At 39.3% G+C, this 13,787-nt stretch overlaps 2 protein-coding genes across 2 annotated transcripts; both read right to left on the reverse strand.

Annotated features, from left to right (window-relative positions):
• Positions 1–1,814: 1,814 nt before the first annotated feature.
• On the reverse strand, positions 1,815–2,435 carry LOC121377886. Its single transcript, XM_041505983.1, has one exon. It carries the CDS (start codon positions 2,433–2,435, stop codon positions 1,815–1,817), a length of 621 nt encoding a protein of 206 aa, XP_041361917.1.
• Positions 2,436–2,468: 33 nt separating this feature from the next.
• On the reverse strand, positions 2,469–4,787 carry LOC121377887. The gene has a single exon (XM_041505984.1). The coding sequence runs from the start codon at positions 4,785–4,787 to the stop codon at positions 2,469–2,471; it is 2,319 nt and encodes a 772-aa protein (XP_041361918.1).
• Between the last annotated feature and the right edge of the window lie 9,000 nt (positions 4,788–13,787).

The following is a 13,787-nucleotide window of genomic DNA, read 5'->3' on the forward strand; positions in this document are numbered from 1 at the left end:
CAAAAGTCCCGGGGACATTCACATCCCACACAAATGTCCCAGTGACACGTGACAACTGCCCCCCTTGAAATACAGACGTGTCTGTCAAAAGTCCCGGGGACATTCACATCCCACACAAATGTCCCGGGGACACGTGACAACTGCCCCCCCCCCCCCCCCCTCCCCTTCAAATACAGACGTATCTGTCAAAAGTCCCTGGGACATTCACATCCCACCCAAAAGTCCCGGGAACAGTATCTATCAAAAGTCCCGGGGACACTCACAGCCTTCCCATCAACTACAAATGACGTAGCTATCAAATGTCAAGGGACATACCAAGCAAAACGGAGATGTGCTCTTAAAGAAGAGGTTCTCTTTTTTAGTGTAAAATAAATAAACAAAGACAAAAAAAGTATAATTTATTTTTATTTATATAAATTGTATAAATCTCCACAATTCACATCACATATTTGTAACAATATTTACAATTCAAGCATATATATTTTCCAAAGGAGAAACAAGCTAAGGGACAATTCAAATACACATTTAAAAACAAGTAATACAAGTTAAGAGGTGTTCTCTTTATTGAGAAACCGTAAAGAAAAAATCGGCAAGCCCTTTATAAATCTATTGAAACAACGTAAACATACACTGTCTAATAGAACATTATGTACATTACGAATAGGGGTTTTTGTTTTTGAGAGGGATATCCAAATGACCGAAAGGCAAAGTATCCAAACTGTCTAAAATTACACGTTTTGTGTATACCATTCTGTATTGTTTTTTCTCTAATATATTGTATAATTTACATTTTAATTTATCTCGCCTAATTTTAGAAGGATTTACGATCCCCATACGACTGCTGTCACTCAAGCCCAACACCAAATCTCGAACGCTATTGATGTTGATCAGCAGACTGTTTGTAAAATTTAGGGTGAACCCCCTGACCTTATATACCTTCTCCCCTTCCAAGGTTTGGCATGCATAGTTCTTGGGCCCCGCCGATACGAACGTTTGGATGTAGTCTGTGTGAGAACTGATTTCATTGGTCTGTGTCAAAATACAGGACCCTTTCTTGGAGCATGTCTAAGAGTCCGTACAACTTAAGTCGAGCCTCACAGGTGGTGAAACAATCCCCAAAGACGTTCATCTTGTAGTCTTCCGGTTTGAAAGCCTCTTTGTGTTTCCATTCTAAAAAGATGTGTTTCTCATTTAGAATGTGAAAATTGGTGACCTCTTTTGTACAGTCTGTGAGGGTCTTGTAAAAGGAGCAGGGGTCGCTTTCATGATGAAACTCTGAATGAGACCTCTTATTCAGATTGTTACCCATCTTGTCCCAGAGAGAATTAAGCATGAGTTTGGCCACGGATCAAAGACCTGGATTCTTTTTGATAGATTCCAAGTCTAACTGAATCCTTTCATGTTTGAGATAGGTCTCCAAAAATACCACTGTCTGTCTGAATCGTTCTGACACCAACCCGGCCAGTCGCTGAATTCCTGCTTGAGTTTCAGGAACGTATTGATGTACTCCCCAAAGATGCCCCCGTCATCTGTGTTTGGATCATACTGGGTACTTTCGGGCCAGTGGTAAACTTCGTAGATGTTCACCAGAATATACCCTTTGTCCAATGCCTTAAGCAGTTCGGGAGTACACCACGTTCCCGTCAACGACCTATCAGACTCGTTGTGATGGCACCTCTTTGACATGTTTTCCGATTCACAACAAGTCCTACACAAGGGAAACTTCAATTTTCCAACCGCCCTGTAAGGTAGAACAGGATGGTACAGACGTTGAGGGGGCAGTATTTTTACTTTGGCCAAACCGAAATATTCATTTAGCAGTTTAAAATCTTGGGATGGCCTACGGGGTAACGGGCGTATTTGTTAACGTAGGGATAGAGGCTTGTAAAATCAACATATTTGATATGTTCGCCCTCTTTAATAGTATAGTGCAATTTGCATGCATTAGTACGACCCCCAAAGAAGGCGTCCCGGGGCTTCAAACGCTCTGCCTGTATATCACAGGTGGCGACAAAGTCTTTAAACTCTGTACAGTTTTTCTGCAGTTCCACGTACTCGTGGTACCACATTGACTCGTAGGTATACCCGAAAGATTCAAGGAAGGTTTTTTTCTTTTGAGTCAGAGTAAACAACTCGTTTGCTGTCTGCTTGGTACGTGGAAGGCGTACACTGTTACGACGCTTTGGGTAGCAGGTCTGACAACCGTGTAATAAACACGAATGAAATTCGTAACAGTGTTTCCTCACGGGATCCCAACTATCCAGTTTGTAATGACTGTTTGGCACCCGAAAATCGCCCCCATTCAAGGCATGTTGAATGTTCTGAGTTTTTGCTGTGTCCTCTTCGTGACATTGCTCCAACCACTTGAACCAAATGATGGATACCTTGCTATACTGATCCGAATACGTATAGCCATTGCTGGGGACTTGGGCCATGTTGCTGGCTACAAAGACTTTCTCGGCAATGACCTAGTCAGCCTTTGGTAACCACTGCCCATCAACGCAGACCCGCATTTCGTCCCCCATTTTTTTGGCAGATAACCATCCATCATCTGAATCCATCTCTTCCACAATGTCATTACTCGAGGACTCTGAAACATCCCCCTCCTCTGACGGGGCTTCCTCATCGTCACATGGATCTCCAAGACGAACTTTCCATTCCTCTTTTAGGAATTTTCGCTTGAAGATACCCATACACACCCCTGCAATAGTGGTGTAGTCATAGGGATCCACGCCTGTCTCTTGCTCTTGGCCTGTCACATTTAAAATCAGTTTCCTGAATTTTAAACAGGCTTGACGCAAAATATCGACGTCTGCTCTGCAGTACTTGAGCATGTCTTTCCTAAAATCGAAGATGGCTCCTTCCTTCATCGTCTGAGCATGCCATGCCAGGAACTGTTCGCGAGCTGCAGTTCTCATGGTGTCAGGCCCATAGAAATGAGCTTCTGGGTACGGTCCCCGATAATGTTGATTAGCCACGGTGTTGAAATGGTGAGGAAAGTAACCCTTGACAAGCTCAGCCAGTCCAAAGGCTTTTGGAAGGGCACTCAACGCCATGAGCATGAAATTCAAACTGTCCAGCAGTTTGATGTTCAACCCCTTGCCCACGGTCATGCTCATTATCTTTGAACCGGCAAAGGATACGTCACTAGGAGTGATCCCTTGAGAAATGAGGTACTCCAACAAAAAACAATTATCAAAGGCTTTGCTGTTGTGGCTGAGAACGACAAAATCCTTATGGGACGTGGAAAAGAGCCACTTGCCAAAATCGTAGGCAGTCGAGTCCCCTTCAAAAATTACCTCTCTGTGACCGCACGTGTCGGAACAGGGGGGCCTCTTGAAGTTTCCCTTGTCTTCCCTCATATCACACTTAGAGCAGCGGCTGCCACACCCTGGACATTTGGAAGATGTTTCCAACACCTCAGCCATACAGAGGTGACAAGCCGTTTGACACACCACGAAATTAGTAGTGTGGGTTTGCTTGCCGCACGTCGATTCCCCACAGGGTACACTTTGATCTGTGAGGACAAGGTGTGATGCCTTTCTTGACACAGACGTCACAGTCTGTATCGGAAGGTGTGTAACCTTTCTGACATTCCATGATGCTGTCCTGACGAGTTTCAAAATCAAAGAAGGCAAACTTGGACTGTTTGTCTTTGCGGGAGCGGGTATGCGTTGGTAACACAAGTGTGTGCCCACGTTGTAGCGTTTACAACAGGGACACAACCACTCCCCGCACACGTGTTGCTCGGGGGTCCGGTCCCGAACCTTCATGATTTTCGAACAGTCGGGACAACAAAATATTTTTTGACACATGGACTGAGGATTAGGAAAACGTTGTGTTGCTTCCTTTGTCTCTTTGTGCCGTACGAAACAGGCCTCGGAACGACACAGCATGTGACAATCGTCACATTCCCGAGCGCCTGCAAACGAGCATGCGTTAGAACCACACACTGCACACGAAAAAGCACAGACGTGTTTTTCCGCATGTTCGTATGGTTTCAAACACGAATAACAAAAGTTTCTTCGGGAATAAAACCCTTTGATGTTCGTGATGGCACCGAAATGACTGTCCTTCACGTGTAAAAGAAAATACGTGGGACTGTCGTCTGGAAGCCCAACAGCACCTTTATATATGATCTGGTTACCAGATGCTGTTGAAATGACGACGATCCGTGCCTGTAATGTGCGCTCAATGCATGGAATGTCTTGAATGGAAAGGGCCCTGTTGGCAGCATGATATATATGGGAGCGTTCCAATATCAAAAGGGCGAGAGATTTCTGATAGGAGGAATTCTTTCGTATGTCTGCATATATAGTTTTTGAGCATTTCTTTTCATCAAAAACAAGTTTTAATAAAGAACCTCTTTTGGGGGGATTGTTTTCTACGACAGCCACCCATTGTTCATCGGTAACTTGATGCTTATTGCAAAAACAAACGGCCAATGCCCGGGCCATACATAATTCATCGTTGTTTCTAATGGGGACGATGGACCGTTTTTGATCGATGGCATCATCGGCATTAAGAAATTTTACACGGCGTCCCCCGCGCGGAAAGCGAATTGAGCCTATGCAAATTTCGAACGACTCGTCCAGTCTCAAAGATTGATTACTGTTTAAAAGTTTTTGTAAGAGTTCCAAAATTTTCGCGGCAGTAATCTCTGACCATTTACGCAGGCTAAAGACGGCTGGCGTTTGTAAATCGCGATGTCTAATGATGACTAAACCTACATCTTGATCATCTAAATCTCGAGCCACTCGGATATCCCTCAACAGTGTTTGGAACATGGCTTCGAATTCTTCAAATAACTGGCTTAACAATTTACCACGCCACTGGTGATTGAATTTGACAGTGTATGTTATCTGATGGGCCCTATTTTTGGCAAAAACCTTTTCTGATGTTGTTTCAATAGAGTAAGGGCTTACCGTATCGTCGTCATCATCATTTATATTAATGTCATCGTCGTCGTCGTCGTCGTCGTCTTCCTGTATTCGGCGTCGTTTGGATGGGTCGTGTGATGCGGTGTCTAGACTGGCGGGGGACGACCCCTGATTGTCTGACGACGTACTCGGCTCTTGGCTATCGTGATAGCGTTTAGAACCCGCCGAAGTACGCCCAGATGCTCCGCCGCTCGCCGCCGCCGCCGCCGCCGCCGCTATGCTCACCGCCGCCCCCGTCTTGCGTAACATCTGAAACAAAGTATTTTTATTTTTTATTATTCTAATTTAAACTGACTCTTCTAAGGGATCTGTTAAAAATAAACAACCAAATAGACCATTCATTTTATTCAAATGCATTTACGTTTTAACTTAGTATCCACCCGTAAATACATGTATTCAGTTTTTAATCAGCCAATAGAGACAACCCTATTAAATCTTATATATTTACCGGCGCCGAGTGTTGCTTCCATACTTTGGACGGCCTCTAACAGCTGGCTGTTGGTAAGACTTTCGTCATCCCAAAGCTCCATTTCTTGGTCTGTCAAAATAAAATAAAATTAAAAATAAAATAAATAAATAAATAAGGGTTGAATATATACCTAATGAATATTATTGTTTTGTATAGGTTTTGTATGTTTTTTGTTTTGTTTTTTTACACATTATACTTTTGGGTCTATCAATGGGAGTTTGGGATTTAGGACATTCATTCAACTGATTGTACTCTAGGGGTGTTGTTAACTATCAATGAAACGGTATACGATAAAATACAAATGGCGCTCTTGGCTTTGGTTAAAGGGACTCACCGGGGCTGTAGGGTCCCAATGCATCGTTGGCCAACTGTTCAAACAGTTGACAGCGGCGCCTCAATTCATCGGCCCGGGGGTGAAGGGTCAGTTGGTGTTGTAGCAGGAACTCCTCCACAGCAGCCACTGTCGAGCACGTGTCTGCCGCTTCATCCAACAGTTCTACAATTAAAACATAATAATTGTTTTATGACTTTTTTTTAAAATTCTGAAGGGTTATATTACAGTAAAACACACCCTTAAAGTAATCAAGTGAACATTAACCAACATAAGCTGTCTATAATATAAAATTAACAATATATGCCCCCAGGTACGTTAAACAACATACCTTGGGCCAGGAGTTCCCTTGAGAACACCTCCAATCTGAGTACCGCTACATACGGGTGGTTGGTCAGATTCAGCAGCTCCATCAGCCTGTCCAGCTCGTCCACTGACCAACACTGCCTCAAAAGGTTTAATGTAACTTTACATGAAAAAGAAAAGTAAAAACCCTGTTACTTACAAGTCATAGTTACAACATATGTGTATATAAAGGGAAGTAAGTTTAGCAATACTAATTTTCTATACATTGTTTTGTGTGTGCATTATAGGGATGGATGAATGTGCGCGCGCGCGCGCGTGTGTGTGTGTGTGTGTGTGTGTGTGTGTGTATGTGGGGGTGGGATGGGTGTAATGTGTATACGCACACGTGTGTGTGTGTGTGTGTGTGTGTGTGTGTGTGTGTGTATATATGGGCGCACGTGTGTGTGTGTGTGTGTGTGTGTGTGTGTGTACATATATATGAGCGCACGTGTGTGTGTGTGTGTGTGTGTGTGTGTGTGTGTGTGTGTGTGTGTGTGTGTGTAAGTGTGTGTGCGTATGGGTGTGTGTGTGTGGTGGTGTGTGGTGTGTGTGTGGGGGGGGTGGGTGTGTGGATGGGTGGGTGTATGTTGAAGGTAGGACGTACGGGGGAGAGTGATGGATGAATGTATAAATAAATATAATCTTTGATAATGTTTATATAACATACATAAACGCCATGTGTTCATGCCTCAGGTTCGTGTAAAGATACTTGACTCCACCTTATTTCATTGGTTAATTTAATTTTTTGCGCGAAATTCAAGCGCATTTTCCGCTTATTAGAATCATGGCCTCTAAAGATGCAGGACGCGCTTTTAAAAAGGTTATATGTAAGTACTATTATATGGTCCAGTTAGTGTCTCATAATACAAAATTTCATTTGTTATGTTATAAGGGATTGACATTTGTATCCTAATTGTATATCTTATAAAGTTTTTTCTTCTTCTTTCAGTTGAAGCGGCTGTGGCTGCCTCAATTAATATTGTAATTGAAAAGGGTATGTACATATATTTTATTACTTAATTAGATTTATTGATTAAATTCACGATATTCGCTTTAGTACGATTAATGACATACATATTAAAATGATCTTTTTCTCTTTTTTTTTTTTTTTTTTAGCTGTTGAGTATTCTCAACGAAAAATTAAGGTAAACCATTCTGTTATTTGAATGCCCACATTAGATTAGTTAGTAGTCTTCACTTACACATAATATTAGTTTGTTTTTACTCAAAAAACTATTTATTTACTTTAAAAAATTATTTCAGAAAATACAAGCAATCGAGGGGCCCTACGAAGTACCCCCTCCTCCGAAGGAGTACCCCTTTTAAAAGGTATGTAAAAATGTATTATTAATACTACATTCAAAAATAACTTATCTTATACTTTTAAAAGAATATTATTTTTGAATTAGATACATTTAAAATATTTATTCTACACATATAATTATTAAAGCATTCTATTTCAAATAAAATAAATATGTTCGTTAGAGCCACTCCCTACCCCTTCCATCCTCCCCACCCACTAACCTACCGTCCCCTCGCCCCCACCCCCCGAATCCAACACTGTGTGTATATGTGTATATATATATATATATATATATATATATATATATATATATATATATATATATATATATATATATATATATATATATATATCGTCAAGTATGCGCACCGAGAATTCAGATTACCAGGATGTAAGTCAAGGGAATCTGGCATTAGTACCTGACCGATTTACATATGGCAGATATCATATTTCAGTTCAACACAGCAAATTATATCTTATAAGATTAGTTGCTAACATACACGCTTGAAGCTTCTATATATCTAAATTCCTAACATATACTAAGATGTGGAATCCCATATCTTACAAGATAACCCAGCTAAAAGGCGTTACAGTTAAAATGTATCATGTTACACATTTCGAAGACGCTGGTGCAAAGCACGTGTGTTTTCTTATTCAATTAGTGGCGGTGAAGTTCTATGGATTATTTCATAAAAGGATTATATGTTTATGGATCCTTTACTCTGATTTACGTAAGTACAAATTATATGTATATTCTATATATCTATATCTATCTATATATATATTAGACATATAGTAAATTATAAGACACTTACCTGATTGGTCATCCATCTTCAAAACAAATCATCAAATGTCTTCCAATATTCTGATCCTATGTGAAGTTGTATCTCTGAGAGCAAGACTCTTTATGATGATATTAATTAAAGCGATCTTTATTATATAGCCCCAAACAATGAATCACTTCTTAAAATAAAGATTAGGCCAATGAACTTTCATCGTGTGTTTCGTCATTCTTTAATATCAAAACAAGTATTTCTTAATTTCTAAATATGTACATGTGATTCATGTCTTTAAATGTGCGGGAGGATTACATCATGCCGGTCGGTACAATAGACATCTATGAATAATTTTTTTACTTTTTTGCATTGATTATGTTACACTTTTTGGAAATACAAGACGACATAGGAATGGGCTTTTTTCTGATAAATGTATAATACAAATATCAAGGTATCATTTATTAACATTTCACTATTATTTTTTTACTGTTCGGTACCACACAAACACAAACACACACACACACACACACACACACACACACACACACACACACACACACACACACACACACACACCACACCAATGAATCATGGATTTTTTTCATTGATGGAATATGTTACACCTTTTGGAAATACTAGACTTCATAGGAATGGTTTTGCTGATAAATGGGTATTACACATATATAAAGTACTAACGTTCTACATCTCAAAATTCCTTTTACTTCTCTAGTATATGTTGGGTTTAATAAATGGGCTCTTTCATTAGCTGCTATATAATAAAAAAAAGGGGTGGGGATATTAATTAACATATGGCTTTTTAGTATTTGTCTTAAAACTGAAAGTGTAATGCACACTGTAAGAGTGACGTCAGTATTACACCAATTCTTAAAATAAACGTGTCCACACCCTTCTGAGGGGCGGGGCCTAGTGACGACAGCATTGCATCAGTACATGTACACACCCTTCTGAAGGCGGGGCCTAGTGACGTCAGTATGGCATCATCCCCTTTACTACGCAGATTGGCGGCCATCTTGGATGATGCAATAGTGAAATCGATATGCCCCATAGTGCTGCCCTTACTACTGGGGAGACGTTTACTGTTTTCAGCCACACCATTACGGGATCTCACTCACATTCAAAACAATATGTTTTGCTTTTGTCATGCATTATGATGCCGCCCTAATTAATTATGAATGGAAACGTAGCATGCTAACGCTATACAAGGAGATTTTAAAGGAAGCGAGCCGACTGCACTTGAAGTCACTTGCAGTACCTCTACTGGGATCTGGTAAGTCTGTATAAAACCAATAATGTTTCCTGGAATTAGCTCTTGTAAAACTGTCTTATGTAAACGTGAGTGGAACGATTAGAATGTAAGGGAACCGGCTATGTCTGAAATAACTTGCTGTACGTTTCCTGGGATCAGGTGAGTCAGATTCATACACTGTTAGTGACAAAGTAACAATCTGTACATGTAGGTACTTGGATATTAAACAGGGGTCTCGCTACATGTCATAAGCAATGGCGGGCCCGCCATCTCTTAAGACTAATTTCATCCATCCAGTAGCAGCGATAGTAATATCAGCCATCCGTTTATTTAGGCCGCCATCCAAAATCACAAGTCATGCCATCGTCTTGAACTACCTGAGTAATCCGTTTCATCGTCGTTTACAAGACATTTTCGAAGTACTTGTACCTTGCAAATCTTAGGTACCATCCCTTCCTATAAGTGGAACCAGCTCTATCTATTCCTTCATCCCTTTCCTGAATACTAGAGAGACCACTGATTATGGTATTTTGTACTGCTCCATCCTTGCATCCTTCCATTCTAACATATCTATAGGGTGTATACTACCAAATCAAATCCCATAGACGACAATAGTAACATATGTGGCAAAAACTCCTACCTGCAACGTATCAATCGACATAAACGCCACGGATATAAATACTACCACCCCTCACCCTTAAAGTGAAACACAAAAAAGTGGGTGTCAAGCTGCCCATTTCTGAGATAACGGGTAGCGTCTATGACTACCCTAGTTCCACAAAAAATTTGAGTCCTTTTTTTTACAGGTACCCCATACATGTTCCAAGCACAAGGCTACTTGACACAGTGGTTCTAGATGAAATAAAATTGCATACATTTTTAGCCCAGATGAAACTAATTTTTTTTACAACCAACACACTCACATTTATAACCAATCACAGGACTTGTGGTGTTCACTTCTCTATCAAAAGTTGGGTGCACCTCGAACTTTGACCCAGCCGGAAGTTATTTGGTTTAGTACTACCTTTATCTTTTAACATCTGTAATCTGTCATCAGGTTCCCGTCATTGTCATTCCATGATTCTTCCACGACAAACGTTTGTTACTTATGGACTCTTTATGGCACACACATTGTCCATCATCATGGTGAGATGAGATGGACTTCGCCTCTTTCTAGCTGAAAATTATGCATCCCTCAACCACTTGCTGACATCTTGTGAAGCCTATGATTTTTGTGGTAAGGGAATCGGCTGGGCTGGATCAAGTAAGTCAGATTCATACAGTTAGTGACACAGTAACAAGCTAGACATGGTTGGGGTACCTACTACCTAGGCTATTGTTGTATTTCCACTGCACCTTATTTTCTTTCGTTCTTTTCCCCCTTCTGACATCTCTTATCTTTCATCTTCTTCTGCAATCAATCTTCAGATTCCAGTGTTTGATAGTCCGTGATTCTACCACAAAATGGCACACATCATCCATCACACCTGGGGGTTTTTCCATAGTTGTATCACTTGAAAGTTTTATAGGTGTGGGAAGAGGGATCAGAAGGACACTGCCTCTTCCCAACATGCATTTCACCCCACCCCTCACACCTCGTCGTCCTCCAATTGCTGGTATCTCCAGACACATATGTATATTGTGGTTTTTTTTACATAACTTGTGGGGGGGGGGGGGGGGGGGGGGGGATGGGGGGGTGTATGTTGAAGGTAGGACGTACGGGGGAGAGTGATGGATGAATGTATAAATAAATATAATCTTTGATAATGTTTATATAACATACATAAACGCCATGTGTTCATGCCTCAGGTTCGTGTAAAGATATTTGACTCCACCTTATTTCATTGGTTAATTTAATTTTTTGCGCGAAATTCAAGCGCATTTTCCGCTTATTAGAATCATGGCCTCTAAAGATGCAGGACGCGCTTTTAAAAAGGTTATATGTAAGTACTATTATATGGTCCAGTTAGTGTCTCATAATACAAAATTTCATTTGTTATGTTATAAGGGATTGACATTTGTATCCTAATTGTATATCTTATAAAGTTTTTTCTTCTTCTTTCAGTTGAAGCGGCTGTGGCTGCCTCAATTAATATTGTAATTGAAAAGGGTATGTACATATATTTTATTACTTAATTAGATTTATTGATTAAATTCACGATATTCGCTTTAGTACGATTAATGACATACATATTAAAATGATCTTTTTCTCTTTTTTTTTTTTTTTTTTTTAGCTGTTGAGTATTCTCAACGAAAAATTAAGGTAAACCATTCTGTTATTTGAATGCCCACATTAGATTAGTTAGTAGTCTTCACTTACACATAATATTAGTTTGTTTTTACTCAAAACACTATTTATTTACTTTAAAAAATTATTTCAGAAAATACAAGCAATCGAGGGGCCCTACGAAGTACCCCCTCCTCCGAAGGAGTACCCCTTTTAAAAGGTATGTAAAAATGTATTATTAATACTACATTCAAAAATAACTTATCTTATACTTTTACAAGAATATTATTTTTGAATTAGATACATTTAAAATATTTATTCTACACATATAATTATAAAAGCATTCTATTTTAAATAAAATAAATATGTTCGTTAGAGCCACTCCCTACCCCTTCCATCCTCCCCACCCACTAACCTACCGTCCCCTCGCCCCCACCCCTGAATCCAACACTGTGTATATATATATATATATATATATATATATATATATATATATATATATATATATATCGTCAAGTATGCGCACCGAGAATTCAGATTACCAGGATGTAAGTCAAGGGAATCTGGCATTAGTACCTGACCGATTTACATATGGCAGATATCATATTTCAGTTCAACACAGCAAATTATATCTTATAAGATTAGTTGCTAACATACACGCTTGAAGCTTCTATATATCTAAATTCCTAACATATACTAAGATGTGGAATCCCATATCTTACAAGATAACCCAGCTAAAAGGCGTTACAGTTAAAATGTATCATGTTACACATTTCGAAGACGCTGGTGCAAAGCACGTGTGTTTTCTTATTCAATTAGTGGCGGTGAAGTTCTATGGATTATTTCATAAAAGGATTATGTTTATGGATCCTTTACTCTGATTTACGTAAGTACAAATTATATGTATATTCTATATATCTATATCTATCTATATATATATTAGACATATAGTAAATTATAAGACACTTACCTGATTGGTCATCCATCTTCAAAACAAATCATCAAATGTCTTCCAATATTCTGATCCTATGTGAAGTTGTATCTCTGAGACCAAGACTCTTTATGATGATATTAATTAAAGCGATCTTTATTATATAGCCCCAAACAATGAATCACTTCTTAAAATAAAGATTAGGCCAATGAACTTTCATCGTGTGTTTCGTCATTCTTTAATATCAAAACAAGTATTTCTTAATTTCTAAATATGTACATGTGATTCATGTCTTTAAATGTGCGGGAGGATTACATCATGCCGGTCGGTACAATAGACATCTATGAATAATATTTTTACTTTTTTGCATTGATTATGTTACACTTTTTGGAAATACAAGACGACATAGGAATGGGCTTTTTTCTGATAAATGTATAATACAAATATCAAGGTATCATTTATTAACATTTCACTATTATTTTTTTACTGTTCGGTACCACACAAACACAAACACACACACACACACACACACACACACACACACACACACACACACACACACACACACACACACACACACACACACACACACACACACACACCAATGAATCATGGATTTTTTTCATTGATGGAATATGTTACACCTTTTGGAAATACTAGACTTCATAGGAATGGTTTTGCTGATAAATGGGTATTACACATATATAAAGTACTAACGTTCTACATCTCAAAATTCCTTTTACTTCTCTAGTATATGTTGGGTTTAATAAATGGGCTCTTTCATTAGCTGCTATATAATAAAAAAAAGGGGTGGGGATATTAATTAACATATGGCTTTTTAGTATTTGTCTTAAAACTGAAAGTGTAATGCACACTGTAAGAGTGACGTCAGTATTACACCAATTCTTAAAATAAACGTGTCCACACCCTTCTGAGGGGCGGGGCCTAGTGACGACAGCATTGCATCAGTACATGTACACACCCTTCTGAAGGCGGGGCCTAGTGACGTCAGTATGGCATCATCCCCTTTACTACGCAGATTGGCGGCCATCTTGGATGATGCAATAGTGAAATCGATATGCCCCATAGTGCTGCCCTTACTACTGGGGAGACGTTTACTGTTTTCAGCCACACCATTACGGGATCTCACTCACATTCAAAACAATATGTTTTGCTTTTGTCATGCATTATGATGCCG

Source organism: Gigantopelta aegis, chromosome 7, assembly GCF_016097555.1.
Source record: "Gigantopelta aegis isolate Gae_Host chromosome 7, Gae_host_genome, whole genome shotgun sequence".
Taxonomy (NCBI): Eukaryota; Metazoa; Mollusca; class Gastropoda; order Neomphalida; family Peltospiridae; genus Gigantopelta; species Gigantopelta aegis.